Raw genomic sequence first — 25,363 nt, 5'->3', positions numbered from 1 at the left:
CAAATAAATAAAACAATAAATAATTGTATTAAAAGTAATTTACAAGACAGATATTTTCTTAATGAGTACATGGAGTTGATACATTTGTATTCCATTATTAAACATGGAAGCAATCCTCGAGTAATTTTATAGCATATGGGATCATGTTTGTTACATGTTAAGCACTTCAAAAATTATACATAAGTGCTTATGAACCAAATACACTATTAAAATTACATTCTAATTTCTCCCTTGGCTAATATTCTAGAGTTTCGAAGGAAGATGTATCATACCTTCTTCCCATTATATAATACAGCACAACTGTTATTGGTGCAATAATGTCAAATTTTAATAACTTCATCATAACAGTACATTCCATGTTTAAAGACTTATAGATAAGCAAATATGTTGAGACACACTACTTTGCAACTTCAAAATATTAAGCACCATAGGGAGCCTGTAAGTGTGTATGAGTCTGAGGGCATCTGCCCCACCACATGCCTCTGATTCAGGAAACAGAAAATCGTTATCAGTGACAATCTCCTTAAGAATATGCTTACAGTCCCAGATCCCCTGATATATGAGCTCCTCCTCTTTATTTTGTTGCAATTATTTTGGCCAGACTGAAAGACCTGTTTTAGAAACAGATTTCCTTAATTTCTGTATGGAAGGTGAAGAGATATCTCAATTCTAAAAGAAGCCTCTCTCAACTTTGAAACAATTACAAAAACAGATATAATCACTATACTCTTTATATCCCCATTTTATCAATATTCTTTATATACCCTCACCTCTCATATCAGCCTTTAATTTTTCCTTAAACTGGCACCACCACCCTGCTCTGACAGCACAGCACAGGCTTCTCTCCTGCTCATGCAGAAGCAGGAAGAGAAAGGCAGCGATCTATAAAGCTGTTACTGTGGAAAGCTGGAAGAGCAAGATGCAGAAGACAGTGCAGAAGAACAGAGTGACTCTTCCAGCCATGGATTTGGGGATCACTTTCTGGGAACCTCAGACACTCTTCAAGAGCCATAGGTGCTTGCAAACCCCCCAAATTTGCACACTCGTTATTCCTGCTTCTAGCACCAGTAGGACACAATTGCACTGCAAGAATCACATCACAGTCAGGCATCCACCCAAGAGCCCAAACTTTTCTGGACAGCCACATTCGCTGTACTTCAGCAGAGCAGGGTTTGCTGGGAAGGGATTCAGTCACAAGCATTCTGAATTGTGCTCACAGAGGGGGCTCAAACAATGCACAACTCTACACCTATGTCCATTTACCTGTGTATCATGGAATGATATCTGGAGTTCATAGTTCTTCAACATCCATTTATGCTTGTATAAATGTTTCAAGGCTAAATGGACCGCAGGCAACACATCTGCCGTTAGGTTTTTCTGATCAATCAGGCAGCTGGTGGGTAAAAGCCCGAGAAGAGAGAGGCGCGTCCGATTCAGTTCCTCAGAGCACCTAATTATTAGTAACACAAACAGCATCAGTGTGTCTAGTTTCCAGCTCCAGAAAACCATCTTTTTTGGTGCTTTTCTTCTTTTTCTTTCTCTTCGCCAGCAGTCCACATCCCTGAAGAGAAGGCCTTAGATTCCCTGGTTGCCCGACATTTTGCGGCTTTCCTTTGCTTCAGTCGGCTGTCCCTCTAAGAAAGCAGCTAATTGTTATTAAAGGATAAAGACGTCTCAACGACTGGCTTTTCCAGTTTGGACAGTAATCCAGCTCACAGCAATGCTGTGAATCAATACTTCACAAGAATAATCTCTAGGCAAATTGCCCTGCCAAGTCTAATTTTAAACATGTGTCATTTTAAACATTCTGTAGGAGAAATATTCAACCACAGGTGACAAATCAATACACAAACTCATATGATTCCTTTGAAAATAGATATTCTAGGGGTTGATCAAAGTGGTTGCATACTGAAGTCATTTGAGTTGCGTACAGCAACCTGTATGCCATTGGGTCAGAAGATTGCTTCAGCTTGTTTTATCTTGCACAAACATATTTTCTATTGGCTTCATACACATCAAACAGAGAATATGAAGTTTTTGCATATCGATAATATCTTATATACTTCTAGTGCAAAAGCTGCATCAGCCTAAAGCTGTACATCCTTTTCCTGGTTCTGCTTGTTGTCAGAAACCCCATGCTTTCCTTAAAATCAGTGGTAGTTGTGAGAAAATTCATCATTCAGGTCTTCTCCTCCCATGTACAGTCACATAGCTTTTGACAGGCATTTCACATACTGTTGTAGCTAGCTAAGTAATTTCAGCACACTATTTGCAGTTTTCCAAGTCATATGCCAGGCTACGAAATTGAACGGATGCTGTACATGCAGAAATGCAGAGAAAATAGTAATGCTGGAGAAAATCTCCCTGCTGCTAATCAAAACTCACCAGGGTGAGAAGGGATTATACATAGGATCACCACACCAGAGGAGAACCTGCACCTCTGCTCCCCAGGACTTGCAGCCTGCCTCACCCCTCAGACAAGCACCTCCTTCCCTGCCCCTTTCACAGCAGCAATGCCCCTGTTCTCGAGGCAGCCGCGTGGGTGACCCCTTTCCTCCATTCAAGCTCTCCCCATCCACAGGAAGCCTCCCACACCTACTGGAATGCTGTCATAGGCAAGGGAAGGAAACACAGGGGCCAAGCCCAGGGGCAGGGAAAGGAAGGACATCTGGGAGATGCTTGCTTCTTTGAGTAGAAAAAAACTCTTATTTTCAGCAAGTCTCGTTATATATGCAGCTGAATAGCAAAGTGCTTCACCATCTTGTGGAAACTCAAGGTTTCAAAAGAATTCCCTGTGCCAAGCTGGGATGGAAACCTGAAACCTCAAAGGTTTTCATGACTCAATAATCTGAAAGGAAAAAAAATGGAAGGGCTCATAAGCAGAAGGTTAATTTGGTATAAATCAAATTTGAAATTATATGTTCAGAGATTGGCAATTTATTTTGTGAATGGCTGACATTTAAAAAAAAAAGAAACTACTAGTTTGCTGCAGAAGGTAAGAGTGGCTTGTCTAATTTTAATTTTAAAAACATGGTGTTCCAGGTCAACAAATTATTCTGAAACTGACATGTAACTAAGAAGTTTTTACAGAAAATCTCCAAATAAATTCTAGTTATAAACATTCTAATTTATAATTACAATCTATACGTTGCATGACATGAGGGCATGGAAGTAAATAGAAAAATAAAAGTAAAAAGAGCAAAATAATAATGAATAAATAAGCAAATAATGTCTACCTTGTGCCCAGCAAACAGCTCCAAGCAGGAGATACACTCAATTCATCACTATCTGTCTACAGTGACTCTTCTGCCAAGATACCTGTGCAACTGGATAGACAAGAAAAGAGCCCAATGCATTCTTATACACAAACGCAGAGTGAAAAAGAAATACCCTTGCTTAGGGTAGTGAAAAAACCTTGCATAGCCCTTGCTTTCCTTCATCACCATTGCCCATAGTCAGAAAGCAGCAAGGATGCGTGAAGCCCTTCATGTGGGGAAGGAGATACTGGTTTTCTTCCTGTGCAAGGCTATGGACAAATCAAATGCAGGAAGGTCAAAATTTATTATGGACATTTCCTAGACTGAGAAATTTAACACATTGTCCTGGCACAATACTGAGTAGGAAGCACACTCTCATAGCACAGTCTGCATAGCAACAATTTAACACAATGACTTAATAGGTATTTTCCATTCCTAAGTCTTATGATTCTATAATGTGATTACTGAAAACATATTTTTAATTTTTTTTTTTTAACTTGAGATTAAATTCTTCCCTGAGCAGAGGGCCAGTATAGGCCAAGATGTTGCTTAAATCCCATTTAATACCTTTCTTAGAGACTTAAACAGGATTTTGTTGGTGAATAGTCCTTGGGCCAGCCTTCCTTACCAGCATTATTTCAGCATTGACTACACTAATGGAGAGGAGAGGAAAGCAGGCATTCATGCTGCCAAACCTGAGCAGCTGAGGTGCTCTGAACTGGTCCTCCTATGCCTAAATCTTCCTACCAGCTAAGTGCGTACATGGGGCTCCATTGAGTCATAGCTTTGGCTTACAGGTAGATAACAGAAAAAATGTGGTTTGACTATCCAATATCCCCTTCAGTGTTCAAAAAGACACAGATCTGCCACCACACCTCACTGAACCGCTGTTGCTCAGCCAGTGTCTTTAAATTCATGAGAGGGCAATGGCCTATCAGAGGCTATGAAATCAGTTTCAGCACCATATGGATGGACACACATTTAAGGGAGCATCCCCTTATTCTATACATGATCAGCTTCAAACTAGACCAGTCCTCTTCTGGTGCTACTTCTGTGTGCCCTCAGCATTGCTGCATTTAACCCATGCCTGGCAAAGGAGCAAACAAGATTATGAACAGGAGCAGCCTCTGGTTGCTTGTCTCCTGAAAATCTGCTTTCTGACAGAAACATATAACTATCTAACCAGACAATTGTTTCTTATATAGTATTTTTATTGCTAATTAATCCTGTAAAACTTGCATCAAAAAAAGCCTGTGTATTTTCATTTTGATGAATAAAATAGCCATATTTGCCACGCTCGTGGTTGATCATACAGGTATCAGCTTCGTTCTCAAGATAGCATCTGCTGAGTCTTAATACGTACAAAAGCATATTACTAAGCCCCTGTCACACATTTGAAGGTAGTCTTTCAAGTGAGTTTGCCCAATACCCTCAAAATTTACTACAAAAACATAACAATGATGAAATTTTAAGATGATAGATCAACTCACTGCATCTTACATCCATTTCTCAAATGTGAAGCATTTGAAATAGAAGTAACTTTGAAATTTGTTTTCAGTGTCAGAAGGTCATTTGACTTTAAACACTTCCATACTGTTTTGGGGAGCTTTATCAAAGGTACTGTTGTTCAGTACATTAAGGTAGCTTTTGCAAGATTTGGCTGAAAGCCTTAGGACAGAGCTGGTGACCAGATGACTCACTGTTGGCATCTCCTTTGTGAGTTCCACACAAACTGAGTAATAATTCCTCTCTGAATGAGGGAAACTGTAGGAGGAAATTGTGGTCCCTCGTAGAAGCACAGTCCTGAGAAATTAAAAATAGAAAAAACCCCAAACACCTGGCATAAATGTGTCGTCCATAGCCAATACTTTCCAAAGGAGAGATCTTTTCGGTGTTGTCCGCCTTGCCACATTATCCTCTGGTTTTATAGCATTTTAAATTCAGTTCTCAATCCCCTGATCAGTATTTCTGAACTGTAAATCACTTAAACAGTTATTAGTTCATGTAAGAGGTTGATTATAGACTGTATTAACTGTGTTAAAGGCTGGCTATATATTTAAGCTATATGTCACCTCACGCCTCCCACACACAGCTTCCTCCCCCTTGAGTAACACCCATTAACATTTATAGGATGTTCTAATCCCAGCTTCACATGTTAGTTTTTTCAAAGCAGGTTATCATTCACCCTTTCTCGTCCCATGTGCCTCTGCTCTTGTTGCTTAATTGCTCAGTGTAATTAGAGTACAGAGCACTCTCACATCCTAGGAAACCTTGGTAATGTATTGGAAACCAATACATTTACTGCGGATGGCAACTCCTCTTGTGACATTGACACCAAGTCTCTACCTATTGCCAAGAGCAGCTTCACTATCAAGACACTACTATCTGCTGTAACGTGTCCCAGCTTTTTAAGCAGCTGCTATTCAGCTAAAATTATTTACGTCCCATAACACCATCCAAGTGACCAGGCTATCTATGTCCACCTGTCCTACTGATGTCATGATGAATTTTTGCCTTTTCTTTTAAATCCCTTTTATACCTTTTTACAACTTCTGTACCCTTAGTGCTTTTGCCTACATTCTTGGACTTGTTTGTCAAGCTAGGAGACTAAACATTTTAGAAGCTTCGTAGCTAGGGATCAGTGTGCCCCAGACCCCAAGGTCCTCTCCAGAACACATTCTGTAAACCAAGATAGAACCATCAGGGGAAGGCTCCTTGGGGAGGGGGGCTCACTTGAGCCTCTCATTGGGGAATTTTTTGATAGATATGCTAATTAGTAAAACCTATAATGTTATACCAGATCTTTTGGGGGTGTGCACTGTGGTGTGCATTGTGGTGGGCATTGAGGTGCATTCGACCTGGATGTAGTGCACCTAAGGATCCTTCAAATAGATACCAAGGTAAAATCCCTTTTTCCCTTCTAACCATGTTTGACTTGATTTTAAGACCAAAGGCACCACTACCAAGTCTGACTAGATTTGCTTGTAGTTAGAGAGATTCATTTTGAGAAAGCAAATGAAAATTTATTTTTGCCTCAAACCCTAGTGTCTCACTCCTCATGTGTAGCCTGAAAATCTCCTCTCTGCCTCCTTTTCCTCTTTCCTAGCAGTGCAGCACAAAGATCAAATTAATTTCCTCCATTCTGAACAGGAGGCTTGAAGAAAAGAGATAAAATTACAAGTATATACAGCAATGGTGAGATTATTCCTGAAGTAATAGATCAAATTCTAGTGGCAACACTTTGAGAATGAAGATGACAAACTGCGAAAGATTGAAAAGAAAGACACAAGAACACATAAAAAGCTGAGAAAAAAAAAAAACAACACAAAAGCAGCAATTCAGTCTATCAAGTTTAATGTTCAGAGGTGGCTTAATTGGTAACTTGCTCTATAGTGGATGAAAAAATTATTTCTAATAATACCAAACTTTTGAGTGGTTAAGGAAACCACACTTTCTACCCTTCAGTAAACTATCCCCTTTTCATGAAATAACTTTTGCTCAATCTGTTAAAAAAGATGTTTGCTGCTGTAACTACAGTAAGGGCTTCTGCTGACATTGAGATAACACCTCCTGATACCCACCCATGACATAATTGTGCCAGCCATATAGACCTGCCTTGGGTAACAAGGCCCTAGGGACACAGTACTCCCACCATGCCACTCCTCTTGTTTACTTCATACAAACTGTTATTTTTGCCAAGGTCAAACACACCACTTCCAAATATGTGTTAATTAAAAAATTTACTATTTTTTAATTGATTGGTTTTTAAAAATATCCGTACCTTGCATATTTCTCAACTACAAGATCCTTGAGATGTAATAATCTAATTTTAAAAGATATTTAATACTGCCATGGATCCTGAAAAGATCTCTGTCCCAAAGGCTGAGTGAAATCAGCATTTTATTCCACCAGGCAATTTGAAAATTTAAAGCAAGTAATGATGAGTGCCTTTGTTCTTAATTAAAAGTGGCAATTCTAGGTCTCCTCCTCATAGAAGCACGTTGCATTTTCATAGGTGGGCTGGCTTTCTAAAGTGCTGAGCATTCAGCAATTCCCACTGTTGTTGACAGAAAATGCAAATCACTCCATGCTTTTGGAAAGCAAATCTTTAATTCAGGGACCTAACTAGAAACTCTTAAAAAAAAAAAAAAAAATGATGTGTAGCTGATATTATTAGCATGCTTGACAGCAAAAAATGAGGAGAAGAGAGGAGCTTGGCAAAGTTTAAAGATGCAAAACTTTTTTTGTCACTTTATATACAGGCAACTATTGCAACTTAATTTATTTTGCTACATTGCACAGTCTTGCTGCCACTAGCACATCCCTCCAGATTAGACTCTCAGCAGCAACATGGAATTTGGTCCTGCTTGTAATGTTTAGAAAGAGAGAAAGTGAATGGGGAAAAAAAAAGAGAAAGTTGGCTTTCTCTCTTGGTCAACCTCCTGTAAATTATTAATACTTCGGGCTTGCCAAATTCACAGGGGAGAATGGAAAGCAAAACCGAAGGTGCTTTTACAGAACTTTAAAATTATATGGAAGACCCCACAAAAACACAGAGCTTAATATTTTTATGCCATGTGTATACTAAAATATACCTACATGTTGCTGATAAGATACTCACGAAGGTGTATCTGAATGACAATGCTTGAAAAATGTTATGTGTTGTATTTTGTACCACGCTCAGTGTTAGTGTGTCAAAAACTGCCCCTTCATATAGAGTAAAAATAGTAAAGAAAGAGATTTATTCCTTGCTAGAAAAACACTTAATTCCCTGTGAAAACAGGAGCAGTAAACAGTGGAAAGGAAGTTAATTAGCATCCCAAAAGGGGCCTCTTACTCTTTGTCTCTGGAGGTTTTGGACGTAAAATGGTTACTTAGACACCTATTGTGCACATGATTCTTCACATAATTCTGTAGTTCAACGAAGCTGCAGCAGAAACTGAGGCCTACCCAAGGTAAATGGCAAATTAGAATACATAACTACTTTAATGACATAAAAGATTCAAAGAGTAGGTTCTTTTAGAGATATGTGGTGGTGATTATTTAATAAATAAAATAAATGAGATTCTGGAAATAACTTAATCAGACAGAGAGTATAAGTTCCTCTGATGGGGATTGTGGCAAAATAGGTCAAAAAAAAGGTAGGTGTAAAGAAGAAATCAGTTCAGCCAAGAATTCAAAAAAGGTTCTGCAGAACCATCTACTCAGCAACAGAGCACATGAGTCTGGCAGACCCAGCTTGCAAAGAAGCAAGCATACAAGGTTTCCACATGAAGTCTGTGACAATCTGCCAAAGCAAAGAAGTCTTTGATTCCATCAGGATCAAATCCATCAGAGTTCCTCATACAAGGGAAGGATCCCCTAGACAGCCATAAAAGTCAGAAAGCCTTGATCCCCCTCTCTTGCTGGTTATGTCCCAAGCCTGGAGCTGGGAAGGTATGGCAGAGAGAGCAGTGTATGTAAAAAAAATGGGAGCTGCTTCTCTCATGGCATCAGCAGCTGCAGGGTCAGTAGCATTTAAGCTGGAAATAGCAATGGACCTTTAAAGGGGTTTCAAGCAAATCACAGAGAAAAGTTGTCTAGGGATAAGGGGGAACATTATGACAAGTGGTTTACTGAAGTACATATTCTAGTTTGCAGCAGAGAGGGCAGAAATCCCAGGTGAAACACATGGTCTGTATTGTAAGATGTGGATAATCCTAATGGTCCTCTGATCTTAGAACTCATTAATTATTTAAGGTAAGCACCATGGCCATAGTAGGAAACCTAAGTTTTCTAATCCTATTGCTCAAACTTGTGATGTTCACTTTACAGCAGCTAGTCTGTTATCTGGGCCTTCGTCTCTCAGAAGCCTCAGTAACAACAGCTTGGACAACCCTGATGAATTAGCCCCCATATTCTTCATTCTTTGTGAGTACAGTTTTCAGACAGATGGTGGATATCTGTCTTTAATTTGTTAGCTTTCTTCTTCACATTTGATAAAACTTGTTTGAAAAATACTATGGATAAAATTGTCAGAAATAAATGCTGACGATAATGAAAAATTAATGGCACAGAAATTGGGCATCAATCACTGACTTAGCAATGAGATTACATGGCTATTCCATCACAAGAGGGTAAAAAAGAAATAAAAAAAGGTGTTTGCCACCCAGTATGTCCCATTTCAGCAGGCAGTATCAAGCAATCCCCAAATCCAGCAGATCTTACCCACAGCAAAAGCATTTGCAAGTAGAGAAATCCCTGCTTAGCAAAGAAGGCATCCCTTAAGTGTCAGTGGCATGGCAAGGGGAGACACAGGGTGACTGAAAACATATTCCACCTGTTCTTAGGGACACTGCCTTCTTTGAGTCAGAGCAATGGTGTAGCTGAATGAGGTTGCTTCAGGAGTCAGGCTACTGGTCCATTAATGCTGGAGCCCAAGAACCACAAAAGTACTGCAAATCTCATTTCTAGCTCAGCTAGACCCACAAATCAGAGAACAGTGCATCTGGCTCCTGAAAAGTTTGAGGCTCTGTCACTGATTTAGTTCCAAGATTCCTAGCATAAAAATAAATTTGAAAAAATGAGATGTATTTGCACTGTACCATCTCAGTTTGGAATCCCAGAGTCTGAAACAGGCTTCCTGGGATATCTGGGGCTGCTATGTATTAACAGACATCTCCACAGGACTGAGTCATAACTGTGCTCACTGATCTCAGTACACATCTTTGCTAACCCCAGCTACCCCAAAAATTACCTGAGCCGAAATGAATCATGGGGGGTTTTCCTCTGTTAATTTCTACCACTTGACTCCTTGAGCCAGACTTCTGCATGCAATGGTTCAACCCTTCCTAAGGAAAAGTATCTCCTTTCCTGTAATAACAAAGGTCTCCACTTGAGTTTTCATGAAAGACCTGTTTGGTTTCCAGGTTCTGCAGTTTGCTCAAAGGCATTGTTCTTCTGCCTTATGTCATGGGAACATCCATAAAGCAATGAAATTGAAAGCAGAGAACAAAGCTTGAGATGCACATGTATCATCATACTCAGATTATTAATGCAAGATGGTGTTTTGTAGCCTTGATATTCAGTGCTATTTATGATGTCATTCCAAACAGTTACATGTATTTAATTAAAACAATAGAAATAGTGAATCAACAACTTTCTTTGTGCATGCCATCATTAAATCTCTCTCATCTAGCTCCTTCCTCTCCATTTTCCTCTTGCAAATATTTTCTTCACAGTTATCACCAGGATATTACACCCCATCTTTTCCACAAACTTGAGTAATTAACTCTGTTTGATAACCACATCAGAGGATAGGGCCTTCCCCTCTTTCTTCAAATGCAAATGGGTACTTCTTCTGAGATTTATTAAAAAAAAATGGTTTTTCCATGCTGATGGAGTGTGTTTGGCATTTGAATCAAAAGATTCTATAACTGTGTTTTGCAGTATGCATAGGATAAGTTATACAAGAAATTGCAAGACATATGCCAGAAATTGGCTTTAGTCTCTTTGCAGAGATATTTAGAGGATATACATTCTGCAGGTCTGGGATCCGCACCCAGAGGAGTGGGTGCAGTGAATACATGATTTCTCTCCTCTCCCCACCCACATCTTAACATCAGCAGAGAAGCCAGCATAGAATTAACATAAACACTTAACTTTTAGATTATTCCCTCCAAGTTTACAAAACTCTAAAGCAAAAGGAGGTAATGTCGTAAACGGAGCCATGTTACGCAAAAGTCAGAGGAGACACTGACTATTTAAAGAAGTACGTCCCTTCCAAGCAGAGTGTCACCAGCAGAGCAGACAGCCATCGTCACCATACACGTAGCGTAGTGCATTTTAATGCCTCACTCTCTGCAAATATCAGACAGCGAAAGAACTCGGTAATATTTGAAGGTAAGAAATTACCCAGCCACCTCAACATATGCCAGACACATGCTCACCTGACGATACAAGAACAAAAGTCTACCACCTCTGTCTGCTGTAAGCCTGACTCTCTTTCAGACCCTCACATCTCCTGTGTATTCAGCTGTTACCCTCAGATGACCACAACACCACCTTACCTGTCCCACTGCGAGCACTCCTGAAATCAAAATAAGGCTCCAGACAATTTAGTGCTCAGAGCACTCACAAGCATGACAGGGCTCACCCCCAGAGACCCTACTTGACTTTGGTACACCATACTTCCTCTTGCAATTCCAGGCACTGTTAGAGGGACTTGGATCTATGCCTCCTGAGACAGAGGGCCAAACCAACACATCACATGCACTTCTTTCGGGGGTGGGGGGTGCCCTTGCTCAGTCCTGTTACAGTTATGGTGGAGTTTTTCAGACAGCAACCAGTAGCTCTTTGTCCCTCTCTGAGGACCACCATGTGTTATTGAGCACTGAACTCCAGTGGATAGACACCTTATTCTGTACCACCGAACACAAACCTGCCCTCCTGTTTCCATAATGTGTTCCCCATACTTAGCAAAAGTGAATAGTTCTCTTATTTCCACTTGCAGGAACAAGACATGAGTGGATTTTGTTGACAGCACTCATGACTGGACTTTCTGGAAGAGGCGTCTTTATTTGGGGGCTCAGGGTCCCTTAAAAGTTAGAATAGCTGGTAAGAATGACTCAGACGGGTGCACAGCCTTTCTTAAGCTTTGAGAGTTTTACTGAAAACACATGCACTTTTTTAGTAAAAAAGAAGAAGAAAATAAAGTCTACACATACTATGCCTATACTGTAATTTCTTGTCAGATAAATTAGGAAAGGCACTTTCTACTTAAAGAATAGAAAAAGGCAAATATGTATCAAATGTCAATAAGCTCATGTTTTCCTTCAGATTTTGTGGAGTCCTGTGAATTTTCCAGAGCTCACTCCTCTGTGCCAACCCGCTGTTTAAAGGTATTAGAGTGTATTATTACACAAAGATGAGATTATATCATGATTACTACAAGGTATTTGTTGTAGTTAGAGAAAATTAAATAATCTCACCCCCCCAGTACAAATATTCTTTCCTCTTTGTGATAATTTACCCATTTACTTCAGGAAGATTTTTTTTTAGCTTGTCAAGACTCACATTGATCTTCAAAAACTTCTTGTCTTTACATGTTTCTTGGCTACCCATGTTTAGATTCAAAACAAATTCATACTGTCTGTACACCACTTGCAGCACTGCTCCTACAAGAAATCAGAAAATCCAGTGCATATTTGAGGGAAGATGTCCAGATGTAGAAGCACAGATATCCAACTTCCATTAACTTCCCTTGCCTTCTTCCAAGATGCCTATTCCTCCAGCTACTATATGGTCAGTTTTTGCCTGATGCAAATCAATTACTGTTGAAATTGATAATAGTGTCTACTAGAATGATCAATTCCTTTATTTTAGGGTTATTCTGGTTTTTTCCTCCAACAGATGTGTGTCAGGGTACTTAAGCTGAAATCATCTTTCCTGATTTATGTGCAGCTTGAGCAATTTCTAGCATATGTAGAGTTTTTTCTTTCATTATTTTGCAAAATATTTCTTTGCTTTTTCAACCAACTAAAGCTACAATCACAGGGATGGAAAAAAAAAGAATTATTGTATCATGGTTATTGATCTGAAGCCATAAACTATGAAGTACCCTTAACTTCTAGGACATGGTCCAAGGGCCGCTGGAATCAGTGCATTACTGCCATTAATTTCAATGGGGTTTGGATGAGACTCTTTAGAGATGATCACTTTATAAATTCTTGAGTTTCTAAAATAACACGGTTATGAAATTTTGCCCAGGAGCCTCATCTAGAGAGAGACTCCCACTCTCATTGAAATGAACAGCAAAAAGTAAAGCCACTTAGACCAGAGTTTTGCAAATGTCTACCTTTGAGCTTTGTTTCATTGACTGAGCCTACATAGGAATGCCCAAATAGATGAAGGCATGCCCAAGAAGTAGCAAAATATTTTACCAGGCTAGATCAGGATCACACTTCAAGCACATTTAAAGATCAAAAATACCCAAAACAGAAGCCTCTGCATTTTTGTACATGATGTAACCTGTGGTCATATTTCATAACAAAGATGTAATTCACACAATCTCAACTGAGACACAAACTAAACATTGTACTTAAGTGCTTAATTCAATTTAAATGCTTTGAAAAACACTAGAGCTGCTGCTCATGTACTCAAATGTTAATGAGTTCAAGTGCTGACAAACAGCAGTTGACCTTAGAAGGCACACTGCAGATCTTCAGATGGTTGGTCAGAAAGTAAAGACATTATAATTCTTCCTTATACACACCAGGACTATCAAACAAGCTAGAATATTCAGTTCAAACTTGACAGAAAACTACCTGAATGCAAAATAAAAAATAAAAAAAATCTAGTCTGTTTATTTTCATTATTGTTTTTCACAAGCATTTAGTTAAAGCATTATGGAAAATTGCAATACAAAGATCAGACTGCAACAACGGGGGATTATGGAGAGACACAAGGGAGAATACATGAGTTAGTAAATCACTGCCATACATTTCCTAAGTATTATAAATATACTGCAATTATTTTTCAAGCTATTGAAAAATCCCATGTGTTCAAGGCTCTACATTCTCTCTTTCAAGAGCCAACAATGTCACAAGCACCACCTGTGAAGCCCTGAGAGGGAGAACTACTCGCTGGTCCCTGATTATGCAATGATAAGGATCCAGGCCCTTCAGGCATATCTATTTATTGGCGGCCTCAGAAAATAGGCTGAGAATCAAGTGGGCATGATGAGCCAGCTACCCTCCTGCTTACCGTAAGTGCACTGAAGGAAAAAGGTAATGTCTGAACCGAGTGAAAAAGTTTGTGCTGCCATTAGGTATTTAATGGCTATTCCAGACATTGGTCTACTCTGTTTGGGTGCAGCCAGTCTAGCACTCTTCATGGACACCAACTTATTTACTTGTCACTATTAAGCACACAATAATGATCCAACTGTACTCCAAACATATACGTTCGCCTGACTTACCATTCCATAACCATCCATTTATTAATTGCTTAAAAGCATTCAAAGCAGCACAGCAAGCTAGCAACATGACCCTGATTTCTTATGTCCCTGGAGTACAAAACAGTAAAAATACAATTTTTAAGAAACTGATACTCATTCCACAACAAACACGGTATTTTTTCCTGAATATTTTAATGATAATGACCTAGTTCAGAACCCAAAATCTCTATTAAGAACTTCACAGTATTTTGACTGCAATAAAGTGCAGCACATTATTGATTAAGATGTTACTGTATGAAGGAAGATCCTGCCAAGGCTTCTCTAATTCCTATGCATATGTTATTTTTGTAATAATTCAATCCAAGGGAAGAACTAATATAGAATAATGTAATGAAAACAGGACTAGGAGAACTGTGATTTTTCCTAACACACGTCTCACTTTATGAGACAGGTAATGCCATTCAGAAAATCCCCCATAATTCTTTTCATTACGATTGCAGAGTTCCCTGAGATACATCTTTTTAAGGAAACAAGCAGCTACTCTAGGCTGATATTGCCTGTATTCCCTGTCAGTATCTAGTCTCGTTCACTAAACACGACAGGATGGCAGCGTGCTCCTTCCTAAGTGACATCTTCAGCAGTATTGCCCTCCATGCATTTCTGCTCAGAGATATCTAAAAAAAAAATACTATGACAAATTTACGTCAATTAAAAGCAGCCACCCTGGGAGGAGAGGTTTTGGTAGTCATTTTAGGGACGGAAACACTATCACGAAGCAGTACAGCCTGTCACTGCTGCTCTCAGCTTGTTCCCCGCGGACCCTGAGAACCGAAGGGGAGCAGACAGGGGCTTCCTTAAATTACAGCTGGGAAGGTTTTCAGCAGTCACTTGCTTCACCGGGGGTTGTCTTGGAAGCGAGCCCCGGCCGCCAGCATTACGCAAGAAGCGACTGCCATCTTCAGGGGAGCCTCGGTACCGGACCCGCGCGTACCCTCCGCTAACACACAGGTACTGAAGTTGTGACAAAAACCAAAGGCAGTTGTGGGCGGGTGATAGTGGCAACCAACTCGACAAAGCCCTCGCCTCGCTCCCTGCCTCTCTCTCCCAGGTAAAGGGAACGTGTTTTCTGGCGCAGCCGGGCTCCCCCCTGTCCCAGCCCTGACGGCCGGCCGCTCGCAGCGCTCCGCAACGGGAGCAGGCATCCCGCCGCGCTGGAGGCGCTCTGCGCGGACCGGGACTGCAAATTTAGTTCTTCCCGAGGAGCGAGCGCCTCCGCGCCCCGCCGCCGCCGCCACGCACCCCCGGGCGAGGGCTCAGCCGCTCCCGCCGGAGGGCAGGGACGGGGGAGACTCAGCGGAACCCTGCGAGAGCCTCCCCGCCTCCTTCTCAAGCTACGGCTGCCCTTCGCGTCCCGTCGCCGCATGGGATAAGACGGGCTGGCAGCGTGAGCCCGTTGGCGGAGCGGGGGAGCGGAGCGCCCGGCGTGCATCTGTTGCTGAGCGGGTGGCGGCTGGCACAGGGATGCGGCCGTGGCTTCGCTGGGCGAGGCAGCCTTCCTCCCACCGGTGTACGTGCGTGCCAAGGGCAGCGGATCCCAGCCACCGCCACCGCCAAGCACCCGCGCCGCCTGGGCACCCGTCCGGGCCCACCCCCGCGCTGCAGGGTACTCCCGGGCAGGGTACTCCTGGGGCGGCGGGGCGAGCCCCCGCTGCCGGGGGAGCCGCTCCTGATAATGCCGGGCGGGCAGGATACGGCCCGCCGGCTCCACGTCCTCCCCCTCCGCCGCCGGTCCCTGCACATCTGCCGGCAGCCTGCGGGGCCGGGCGGGCAAGGCGGTTCGGAGGCGGCGCGCACGGCCCCGCCGGCAGCCGCAGCCCCGGCCCGGGCGTCCGCGCTGCCCTTGCGCCCCTGTACCCGCAGCGCCCCGGGACTGGGCGGCGGCGCCTCCCCCTGCGCCCGGAGGCGCGGGGCCCGCGGCGGTCCCTACCTCCGTGTCGTAGAGCCGCAGGTCCAGGAAATAGGGGTTGAGCAGGGACTCGTTGCGGATCTGATCCATGGCCAGCTGCACGGCGGGCAGCACTCCCCGGCCGATCCTGCTCTTCTGGTCCTCCTCGGACTGGCTGAGCGGCATCAAGCCCATGATGGAGATCGGCGTGGTGGCGTTGGGGGGCAACCCAGCCGCCCCCCGGGAGCTGCCCCGCGGCCAGCCCCAGCCCGGCGGCGCCCAGCCCAGGAACAGGAGCAGCAGTAGCATGGCAGGGTTGGAGGTGGCAGCGGCCGGTCTCCGCGGAGAGGGATGCATGCTGCTGGATGGGGGGGAGGAGGAGGAGGACTGAGGGTGGGGGAACCGGCAGAGAGGCGGAAGGGAGCCGAGCCCCTCTCAGTGCGGGCGCATCCCCCGGCGGGAGAAGCCAAGGCGGGAGGAAAAGATCTGCCTGTCTCCGCTTCCTCGGGAGCCTCGGGGTCTCCTCTCTCTTCCCCCCCTCCCCTCCCCTGGCAATAATCCTTCTGGCAATGGCGCCTACTCCTTCCCAGGTCTGCCAGCTGCAACCACCAGGAGCAATAAATAAATAAATAACCACCACCACCACGCACACACAGACACGCTCCCCACCACCCTCCTCCGCTCTCCCCGGCGGCACAGCAAGGGAGCGGGACCTGCCTCTGCCTCCCCAGCAGCTCTCCCCCTTCTCCGCTCAGGGAGGGACAGCACCTCTCAGGCGCGGGGGGGGGAGCCGAGCAGCCCTCATTGAACACCTCCCTCCTTCCTCCTCCTCCTCCTCCTCCAAAAGGGTGAAAAGAAAAGAAAAAAAAAAAAAAGGATGCTCCGGCAGAAAACGCCGAAGAGGAAAAAGCCCCCCCTAGAGCCGGGGAGGCGGAGGAGGGGAGCGGTGCCGAGCCGGGGCGGGGGTGCTAGTGCCGCATTCCGCGGGAGTCGGGGCAGCCCCCGCCGCGGGCGGGAGGTGCCGCCTGCGCCCGTCCTCCGGGTCGGGCAAAGCCGCCGGGCAGGATGCGCGGCCGGGGGCAGAGCAAAGTGTGCGGCGGCGGGGGCCGGGCCGAGCTCCCCCTTCACGGCATCAGCGTTCGCTGGCTGTGGGTCGGGCACCTTCTCCAGGTGGAGCGGCCAGGGCGGGCGCGGGTGGGCGCGGGGAGGTGCGGGCTGTGGCCGCTGCCCATCGGCGGGCAGGGGAGGCCGGCGGCAGCCGCGGCCCGCGCACTGTCCCCACGCGCGACCCGGCTGGCACACGCACAGAGACCCCGCTGGCAGCGCTGCCCGGCGCGGGCGGGCTCCGCGCACTCTCCCCGCCCTCCCCCGCGCACACGCGGCACGCAAACACGCTCCCACTCGGGCTCGGCACCCCGCACACGCACACGCGCAGCCAGCCCGGGCCACGGCAGCTCTGCGGCACGCAGGAGCGGGGCGTTTCGCTGGAGGAGAAGTCGTGGGTTGCTTTTTTTTTTTAAACTGGTTTCTTTTTCCAGCAGATTTGGTGGTTTTTTCGGCAGCCTGACGCCGCTCGGGTTACCAAAAAAAAAAAAAAAATTAAGGCTGCGGCAGGACTCTGAGCTTCCCCGAGGGCTGTCGCAACCCTGTGAATAGCCTGTGGGAAACGAACCCTTTCCACGTCTGTTCTCCCAGGTAGCTGTCTCCAGGTCTCAGTGGCTGTGGAGCATATCCCATGGACAGCCCATGGCTTTCTACGTTGCTCCCAGGCTATACCCCCACCCCAGGGAACACGTTCACACTGCCCACCCACATCTGTGATCTGCAGAGCCCCAGAGCAGCAGTTCACTGATCTGTTTCATCTCAGGTAGATCCCGCACAGGAGGTGGTACAGGCAAAATGCAAAACTTTTCTTAACCCTGCCTTAGGCACCCCACTTTCTATGCATATTCATAAATTTCCTGAGGTCACTCCAAGCGAACCTTTGAAGATCAACCTAATTCATCTAATTTATATTACACAGCAATGGCAGCACGTCTGCAATAAATTGGAAAGAATTTTCATGGATTAATACATTCTAAGTTTGTAAGATCTGACCTTGGGTTAAAAGCCCTCAACAGTAATTTCATAACACTTGTTGCTTTACAGCCTTTCGCTCAGAATGACATCCAGCAGTGTTGACTTTAAGGCATCAGTAATGAACAGTCCATCACATCTCTTGATAAATCATTTCAATCATTAATTAGTTTGCTAAAAGGTGAATTTCATATTCAGTATCAATTTGTCTTATTCCACCTTCCAACCACTAGTTCTCATTGTACCTTAATTAGCTTAAGGGGATGTAATATCAGTAGTAGTATCAGTGATCTTCTCCCACAGACAGGGGCTAAGATTAATCACATTTTGCTTTTGTAAAAAAATAAGGCCAGCTTTCCCTCACCTCAAGAATCATTCCTGGAGGCACTTCCAATGCACCTCTCCTTTTTCCACATGATGTCGAAGTGGCCCTTCTGACCCTGTGACCTGCCAGCCCTGGGCCATCCGCTGCAACCTCAGCACCTCCCTCAGTACCAGCCAGTTCCATAGGCTGGGCAGGTCGGGAAACCTAGTCCCTACAGACAGATCAGTGTGTTGCCCTTGTGGGGATGTCTCTTTATGAAATCATCTACACCCTGTTTTGAATCCATACTGCCTAAAAGCATCACTTACCTCCTTACTCCTGTGCACTCGATCTCTCACTAGAATAAATCAAACCATGAGCCTCTTTTGTACAAGTGACTTGTCCAGCAGTTTGTCACCTGCAAACTTTCCAGCAACTCATTTTCTTCCAGAAAATTGATTATCATAACACCAAGAACATTCCTAGGATGCCAACAGGAATAGGTGCCATATTGATTTCGTGTAATGCTATTTTTAACCAGAATGTCATATGCTAAATGATGCTTTGCCATTCTCAACTCGATCTGCAAGTTTGTCTGTCAAAATTCATTTCACAGAAAATTGTTCTGCATTGCTCGTATTCTGTATCATTCTGTGATTTTCACCAGTACTTGGCTACCAGGACTACAGCTACTTGGATCACTTTGTGATCATTTTACAATATTGGCAGTTTATTAACACACACACTCACATCATCTCTGGACCATCATCAGCTTTCCAAGATTTGGGGTTTTTTTTGGAAGCAATTTCACGTTTTTGAGAACTCAGTCTTTCTGAAAGAAAGCTTGAGGCCAGGTTGTGTGTTACAACAGAATTAGTATCTTGAATATTATTAGCAACTGCTTGACATCCTTCTTTACTACTGCTGCAGCAGCAAATATCCCTTTGTTAGCTGAACATTGAAATGCATGTCCTTGCTTTTCCCAGCACAGGTTGGAAGGAGTTATTGGACAGTTCCACTCAGTGTAAAGTTCAAGGCTTGCCCTCGTGTGGGAGGCAAAGAGCAGCTGACACTGGTGTCCCTGCAGGGCACAGGGAAGGCCAGTGCTGGAGAGATAGGGCAAAGAAATGCATCTAGGAGCTGCAGAGGTCTGGAGTATGGCTGGATATCATTTAAACCAAGCAAAGCTGCACCTCAAACTACAGTATTTAACAATGTGGTACTTCTGACCTTAATCTGTTTGTTGCTGCATTCCCTGTCAATAAAACAGGATGCTCTTCCTTCATGGTAATACTGTGAAGACAGATTAATAAGTATTTGGGAAACACCACGAAACTTAACATTCAAGTTCTATAAAAACAACCAACCAACAAAAAAAAAAAAAAAAAGAAAACAACCCACACTAAGAAAATAATTTTTATTTTTCGGTCTAGGGATTTGTTATGGGGATGCAAATAAGGCCTTATACTGAACAATGTGGATTGGTTAAAGTAAGCCTCTCAGAATTCTTCCTGTGTATCAGTGAGGCATGAAAAAGACAGTTTCCCCATCTTTTGTAAAAAACAACAAAAAACCCAACAAAAACAAACAAACAAAACCCAAACACCCTCCACCCCCCAAAAGAGGGAATGAATGTACTGCAAGAAAATAATGTAATTGAAAATCATAGTGTAATAGACACACTGAGGCCAACTTTTGATTTCACAAAAATCATTATTTCTGGCACCTAAGTATTTAATTTGCAATCTGATAGAAAGTTTCATGTTGTCCATATACGTTTTTAGCATGATTGAATGCTATAGTTATGTTTTGTAAAGCCTGCTTCTTTCCAATTCTCAGCACGGAGAATTTTCTTCTTTCTTAGGTACTATGCTGTGTTTATGCATAACATGCCCAGGTAACAGCTCATTTTAAATAAAAAGAGGCCTAAAGGAGAGTTGCAGCAAACTGCTTATTAAAGATTGTGTCAGACACAGCCACTTGCCCAGCTGCCTTTTTTTTTTTTTCCCCCCTTAGAAATCCCCAGAATGTTTTGCTACCGTCAAATTGGTAAATTTCATTCCCCAGGATGAAATCCTCTGAAGCAGCATACATCCTTTATCTGTTAGGCAAAAAGGCTTTATATTCTCATTTGGTGGTCTACATCAGACACCCTCTGCATCTGCTTATTCCTTGTTGGCTAAAATATCAGTTCACAAGAATTGTAAAACCTGTCCTCAACTCAAAAATCAAATGTTGCTTTCTTCCTGGCATGTTACCCAGTCATTTCAGTGTTTCAATCATGTGAATCCTTCAACCATATTTCTGTACCGCTGATCACTTTCAATTTCTCAGTTATCACTAAGTCTTCTCACAATGTATGCACAGTTAACAATTTTGTTCTTTATATATTTGCTCATTACAGAGTACCTAATTAATTAATTTCACAGTTAGGCATCTGTACTGGTATGACTCCCTTGACCACTTTTTCTTCAGTTGCAAGTTAAGTATCTTCAGACCATGGATAAAGTCAAGAAACCCAGAAAACTGATTTTTCCCTTAACACCAACAAATAAATTGCATCTGCTGCAAGTCCTCTCCCACTCTTGGAGAGGGTTTGATGCTACACAAAATACATCATGCAACCCCTTAAGCCAGCAACTCACTTCCTGTATGTATATCCCTGTATATTCATCTTCTTACTACTTTTGGAGTTTAGAGAGGTCACTGAGAAGGTCCTGCCCTGTTTTTGTCTCCAACCAGCTTTGCAAGTCCTGGAGGCATGCAATTCCTGTAAGTGCTGACTGGGACCGGTCTAATTAGACTTTGTCTATTCATAAAAATATCAGTGAGTAATGGATTAAAAAAAATATTGAAAACTGTTAATCTAGGCATAGTAATTTTAGTACTGCATATACATGCATAATGTATTTCCTCTGTAAATGAGAAGTTTAAGGATACTGCAATGCTGTAATTTGAACCCAGCTATTGCTGTTGTGCCTCAACAGAGCAGGGGGGAGCTCTGCTATCCTTCTTTTCCCTCCCTCCCAAGGGCTTTCCCACCTACCTCAGCTAACTTGCTAGCACAAAGTTCCATATTTGTTACAAGAGTATACAGCATTCTCAAATACTGCCAAAAAACCTGCACAGTTGTAACCATATACACTCAAGTGCATGATCCTAACCCTACAGTCTCTCTGGACATCTTGATTGCTACGTCTTTATATCAGGGTATCAGGACAAAGCTCAACTAACTTCAAGTTAATCTCCAAATCTAAAGGCTTTAAGAGAGACAAATGAAGTTAAAAGACCATCAGATTTTAAATCATCAACCAAGCACTATCACTGTGTAAGTGCCCATGTTTTCATAAATAGGAAATAGGAGCACAATCTCATCAGTCCTGGTGTTAGGAACCAACACGAATTTCCCCTTGCAGTGCATCTTAGCACTTCCTATAAATATAACAAAAATGGAACACAGTTTTGAGTCTCTGTTCAGCAGAGCCAGCAAGAAATACTACTTCCAATTCATGTTGACTGATGCATGTACAATGATGACTGTTGTTCCCAGGTGTTTGTGCAAGCTCTAACAATCCCCCAATATAATGGTTCAGTCGAGGCCATTTATACAGAGGTTTTAGTGGTTTATTTCTTAGGGAAAGGTTCATGAACTGTCTTCTGTTGAAGTGAAAATCCAGTAAGTTCTAGCCCATGTTGAAGACCCACAATTTTTAAATGAAAGGAAAATGGTGAGTGAAAAATGAAAAAAAGTCAAAATCATTACCTGATGATTTCAAATAAATATGATAATTAGGCACCTGACTGTAGTCTAGATGTCTTTGTAAAATAAATAAATAAATAAAGGAATACAAAGACTAAGAAATAAGCACTGGTTTGTGACTGAAATCCTGCCATTTTTCCATTTCTATGAGGCATCCAGCCCCATCTCTGCTCAGGAGAAGTCCAAAGTCCACAGTCCATTCCTCAGCAGGTATCTCTGACCTCCTGCAAAAGGAACCCTGGAGATGTTAAAGGAAATCTGAAGATGTGCATTACTACTTGGATGCTTGATGGAGTCCTTCACTCTCCAAACCTGAAGCCAGACATTAGTACAACTCCAGTGAGTTCAAAAGAAGAAAAGGGTATCAAGGAATAAAAAATGGTGAGTAGATGGACTGAAAGGCCAACACAGAGGGAGCAAGCTGGTGGCATTGCTAATGCTCGGTGTTTGCTTTTGAACTCAAGTGTGTTTGTGCAGCAAATATGCAACCCAGGCTAGCTGGTTTGCTGGCATATGTGAAAGCATCTCAGCTACAGGAAGCCAAAAACATCAATACTTTCCTCTAAACAGGGGCAAAGTGAAAAGATGTATAGAAAATAATTTCCAGTTACTAAATTTCACTTGTATACCACCATCTGATGATGAAATCTTGAAATACCAAAACTCAAACCTCACTGAGAATGGAGGTCAATGAGAGCTTTGGCCATGATTCTAGTAGCTGGGCTTTTATCAGCTTACTAACATTGTTCAATCAGCAGCCAAGAAGGAAAAGCAAAAATTAATAGAAAATCCTTGCTGTTCTCTCATTCAGCCACCCACTTTTGATTTGTGGCTCCACAAAGTGTAAACCACTGCTGCTACCAGGTGAACAGAAGCATTACTGAGTTCAGGAAACAGAACCTGAGACACCATAAAATAAAGCTGTGTCCTCCCAAGTGCTGCAGGGATCTGGGCCTAAGAGACCAGCAAAATGATTGAATGAAAACCACTGACCACAGGAAAAAGAAGAAATAGTTGATAAGACATTTCCTACTCTACTGAATCACAAAATATTTTATTAATTCTAACATCAGTTTCATCAGTCCGGCCCACAGAGACAAAACTTTAAAGGTGCTCACAAAAACATTCTATCTACATGGGTTAGAAAGACCTTGGAAGAACCTATACATGTATCTCCTATAGACAGAACCCTCCCCCCACACCCCAATCATATAAATAGGTATGCCAAAATGGCATGAGCTTATGGGGATTCAAAGAAAAGGCTGTACATTTTTTACAGAAAACACGAACAAAAGCAAATAACAAAACATACCAAACTAATCAAAACAGATGCCAAGACTTCTGAGAGGAAAAAGGTTGAAATTTTCATCCTTCTACACATAAGCATTCCTTCATCTGACAGAAAAAGAAACTCTTTTTATGAGCTGAAACCCTTCTAATGATGGTCACTGGCCAGATACATTGCTATACACACACAGCTTGTCTGATGGGGCGAGGCAGATCCCACACACCAGGGCACAAACCATCCTGTATGGGTACAGATTAGACCCCATGTTTTCAACAGGACCATATGCAGGGTCAACTCATCTAAAAGGAGTTCCCAGATAAAATGCAAGTTATACTCAAAAGACAATCCTTTTTGTATTAATATTAGCTGCATTTCAAAGAAATCAGTTGCCAAACCATTTTTAAAATACAATCATTTTTACATTAATCATTTAAACACTTAAATTTTAAGATTCATTTTCTCTAACTGTAATTTTGACATTTTTTCAAAAGAATTATTGGTAGGTCTTTTCTTGAAAGTTTTATGCATATTGAAAATCCACATAAAGTTGGTTGTGCATTCCAGGACACAGCCACATATCTGGGCCCATATGAATCTAAATAGCTTTTCCCAAAGCATCACCTTTAAATATTGTTGCCTTCTGCCTTTAAGAAAGATGAGAAAATCCCCATTTTACTCCCAAACCAATCTTAAGCATGATTAGAAACTTGTCAAGTGCCACGAACATCTAAAATTGTCAGAACATTGAAGGTATAGTATTGTCAAGCATGTGCAATCTGTATGCATCTAGATTGTTATTTGTGCAAAAACGTGCAGACATACTCTGCTTTCATGTGTAAATCCACACTGTCTTCAGTGAGGGCTTTGTGGTAGTCACTTAGGGCAGAATATGGCCTACATTTACCTTCTTGGTATTTAAAAGATGAGAATAATTATTAACTACTATCTGTTAAAAGACCCAGCTGCAGAATGTTTTGGTAGAAAAATAGACATTTTAAGTTATTGGCAGATTAGCATTAGTGCAATTATTTTGACTGCCTTATTTCCACACAGTAGATTAAAAAAATACATTGTCACCTGTGAAAAGAACCTAAGACACTTCAGAAGCAGTTATATAGCTGCCAAACAAAGAGAAAAGGAGAAGATTCTGCAGCACTTTATGAAGCTCTCAATACTTAGTGCCTTCTAAAGCTCCAGGAAATGAGATCCAAGGCTTGTAAACTAATTACAGTTCTTTCCATACAAAAATATATCACTTACGAGACTTTCAAAACACTAACTGCTTTCAGCAGACTAACTGCTGACTAGAAAGAGCATATTTTTTTGTATTCAGCTATATCCTAGACAACATCTGGATCAACTTCTTTCTTTGAAGAACCATTTTTGGTAGTCCGAGTTGGTACAACGTCGTAACAATGGTGCTGGGTTCCCATTGTAAGCATTTGCCTCGGCTTGTAAGCACTTCTGGGTTTGTGGGTGAAACAGGGTACCGTCCTACAAAAGACAGAAATAAAGCTTGCTTTTCAGGTCTCAAAAACTGCAGACATATCACTGTGTTTTAAAGGAACAGAAGACATTTGCAACAAATAAATATCATACATATCCTTCCAATGGGGTAGTGCAAAGCCTAAAAGTGAAGTCTAACTTGAGGATCTCTGAAACTTTATCAAAAGGTCCTGCTTTTAAACTTATGTAAATGTACATAAACATTGCTCTAGAGTGACTCATGAAGTGACATCTCAGCCTGTAAAGGATGTGCTAACTTCATTCACTTTCATTGCCTTTTGTTACTGGACC

At 42.6% G+C, this 25,363-nt stretch overlaps 2 protein-coding genes across 3 annotated transcripts in view; both read right to left on the bottom strand.

Moving 5' to 3' along the window:
• The window catches only part of GABBR2 (gamma-aminobutyric acid type B receptor subunit 2), a 469,861-nt gene extending 453,164 nt beyond the window's left edge, over positions 1–16,697 (bottom strand). The window contains exon 1 of one of the 2 annotated variants that reach the window (XM_042048675.1): positions 16,181–16,697. In XM_042048675.1, coding sequence (XP_041904609.1) covers positions 16,181–16,495 — 315 coding nt within the window. In that variant the 5' untranslated portion in view covers positions 16,496–16,697. Of the gene's footprint in view, positions 1–1,263; positions 1,621–16,180 lie in introns of those variants that run through there. The other variant, XM_042048676.1, reaches the window with a different exon arrangement.
• A 6,606-nt stretch (positions 16,698–23,303) lies between these two features.
• Positions 23,304–25,363, bottom strand: part of GALNT12 (polypeptide N-acetylgalactosaminyltransferase 12) — a 46,430-nt gene continuing 44,370 nt past the window's right edge. The window contains exon 10 of the mRNA XM_042048677.1: positions 23,304–25,060. Coding sequence (XP_041904611.1) covers positions 24,923–25,060 — 138 coding nt within the window. The 3' untranslated portion in view covers positions 23,304–24,922. The remainder of the gene's footprint in view (positions 25,061–25,363) is intronic.

The sequence above is a fragment of the Corvus kubaryi genome, unplaced genomic scaffold (assembly GCF_017639235.1).
Source record: "Corvus kubaryi isolate FWS band 111438036 unplaced genomic scaffold, C.kubaryi_AGA036_p1.0 68, whole genome shotgun sequence".
NCBI lineage: Eukaryota > Metazoa > Chordata > Aves > Passeriformes > Corvidae > Corvus > Corvus kubaryi.
The sequence above is the reverse complement of the archived record's forward strand: the minus strand, read 5'-3'. Positions and strand labels throughout refer to the sequence as shown.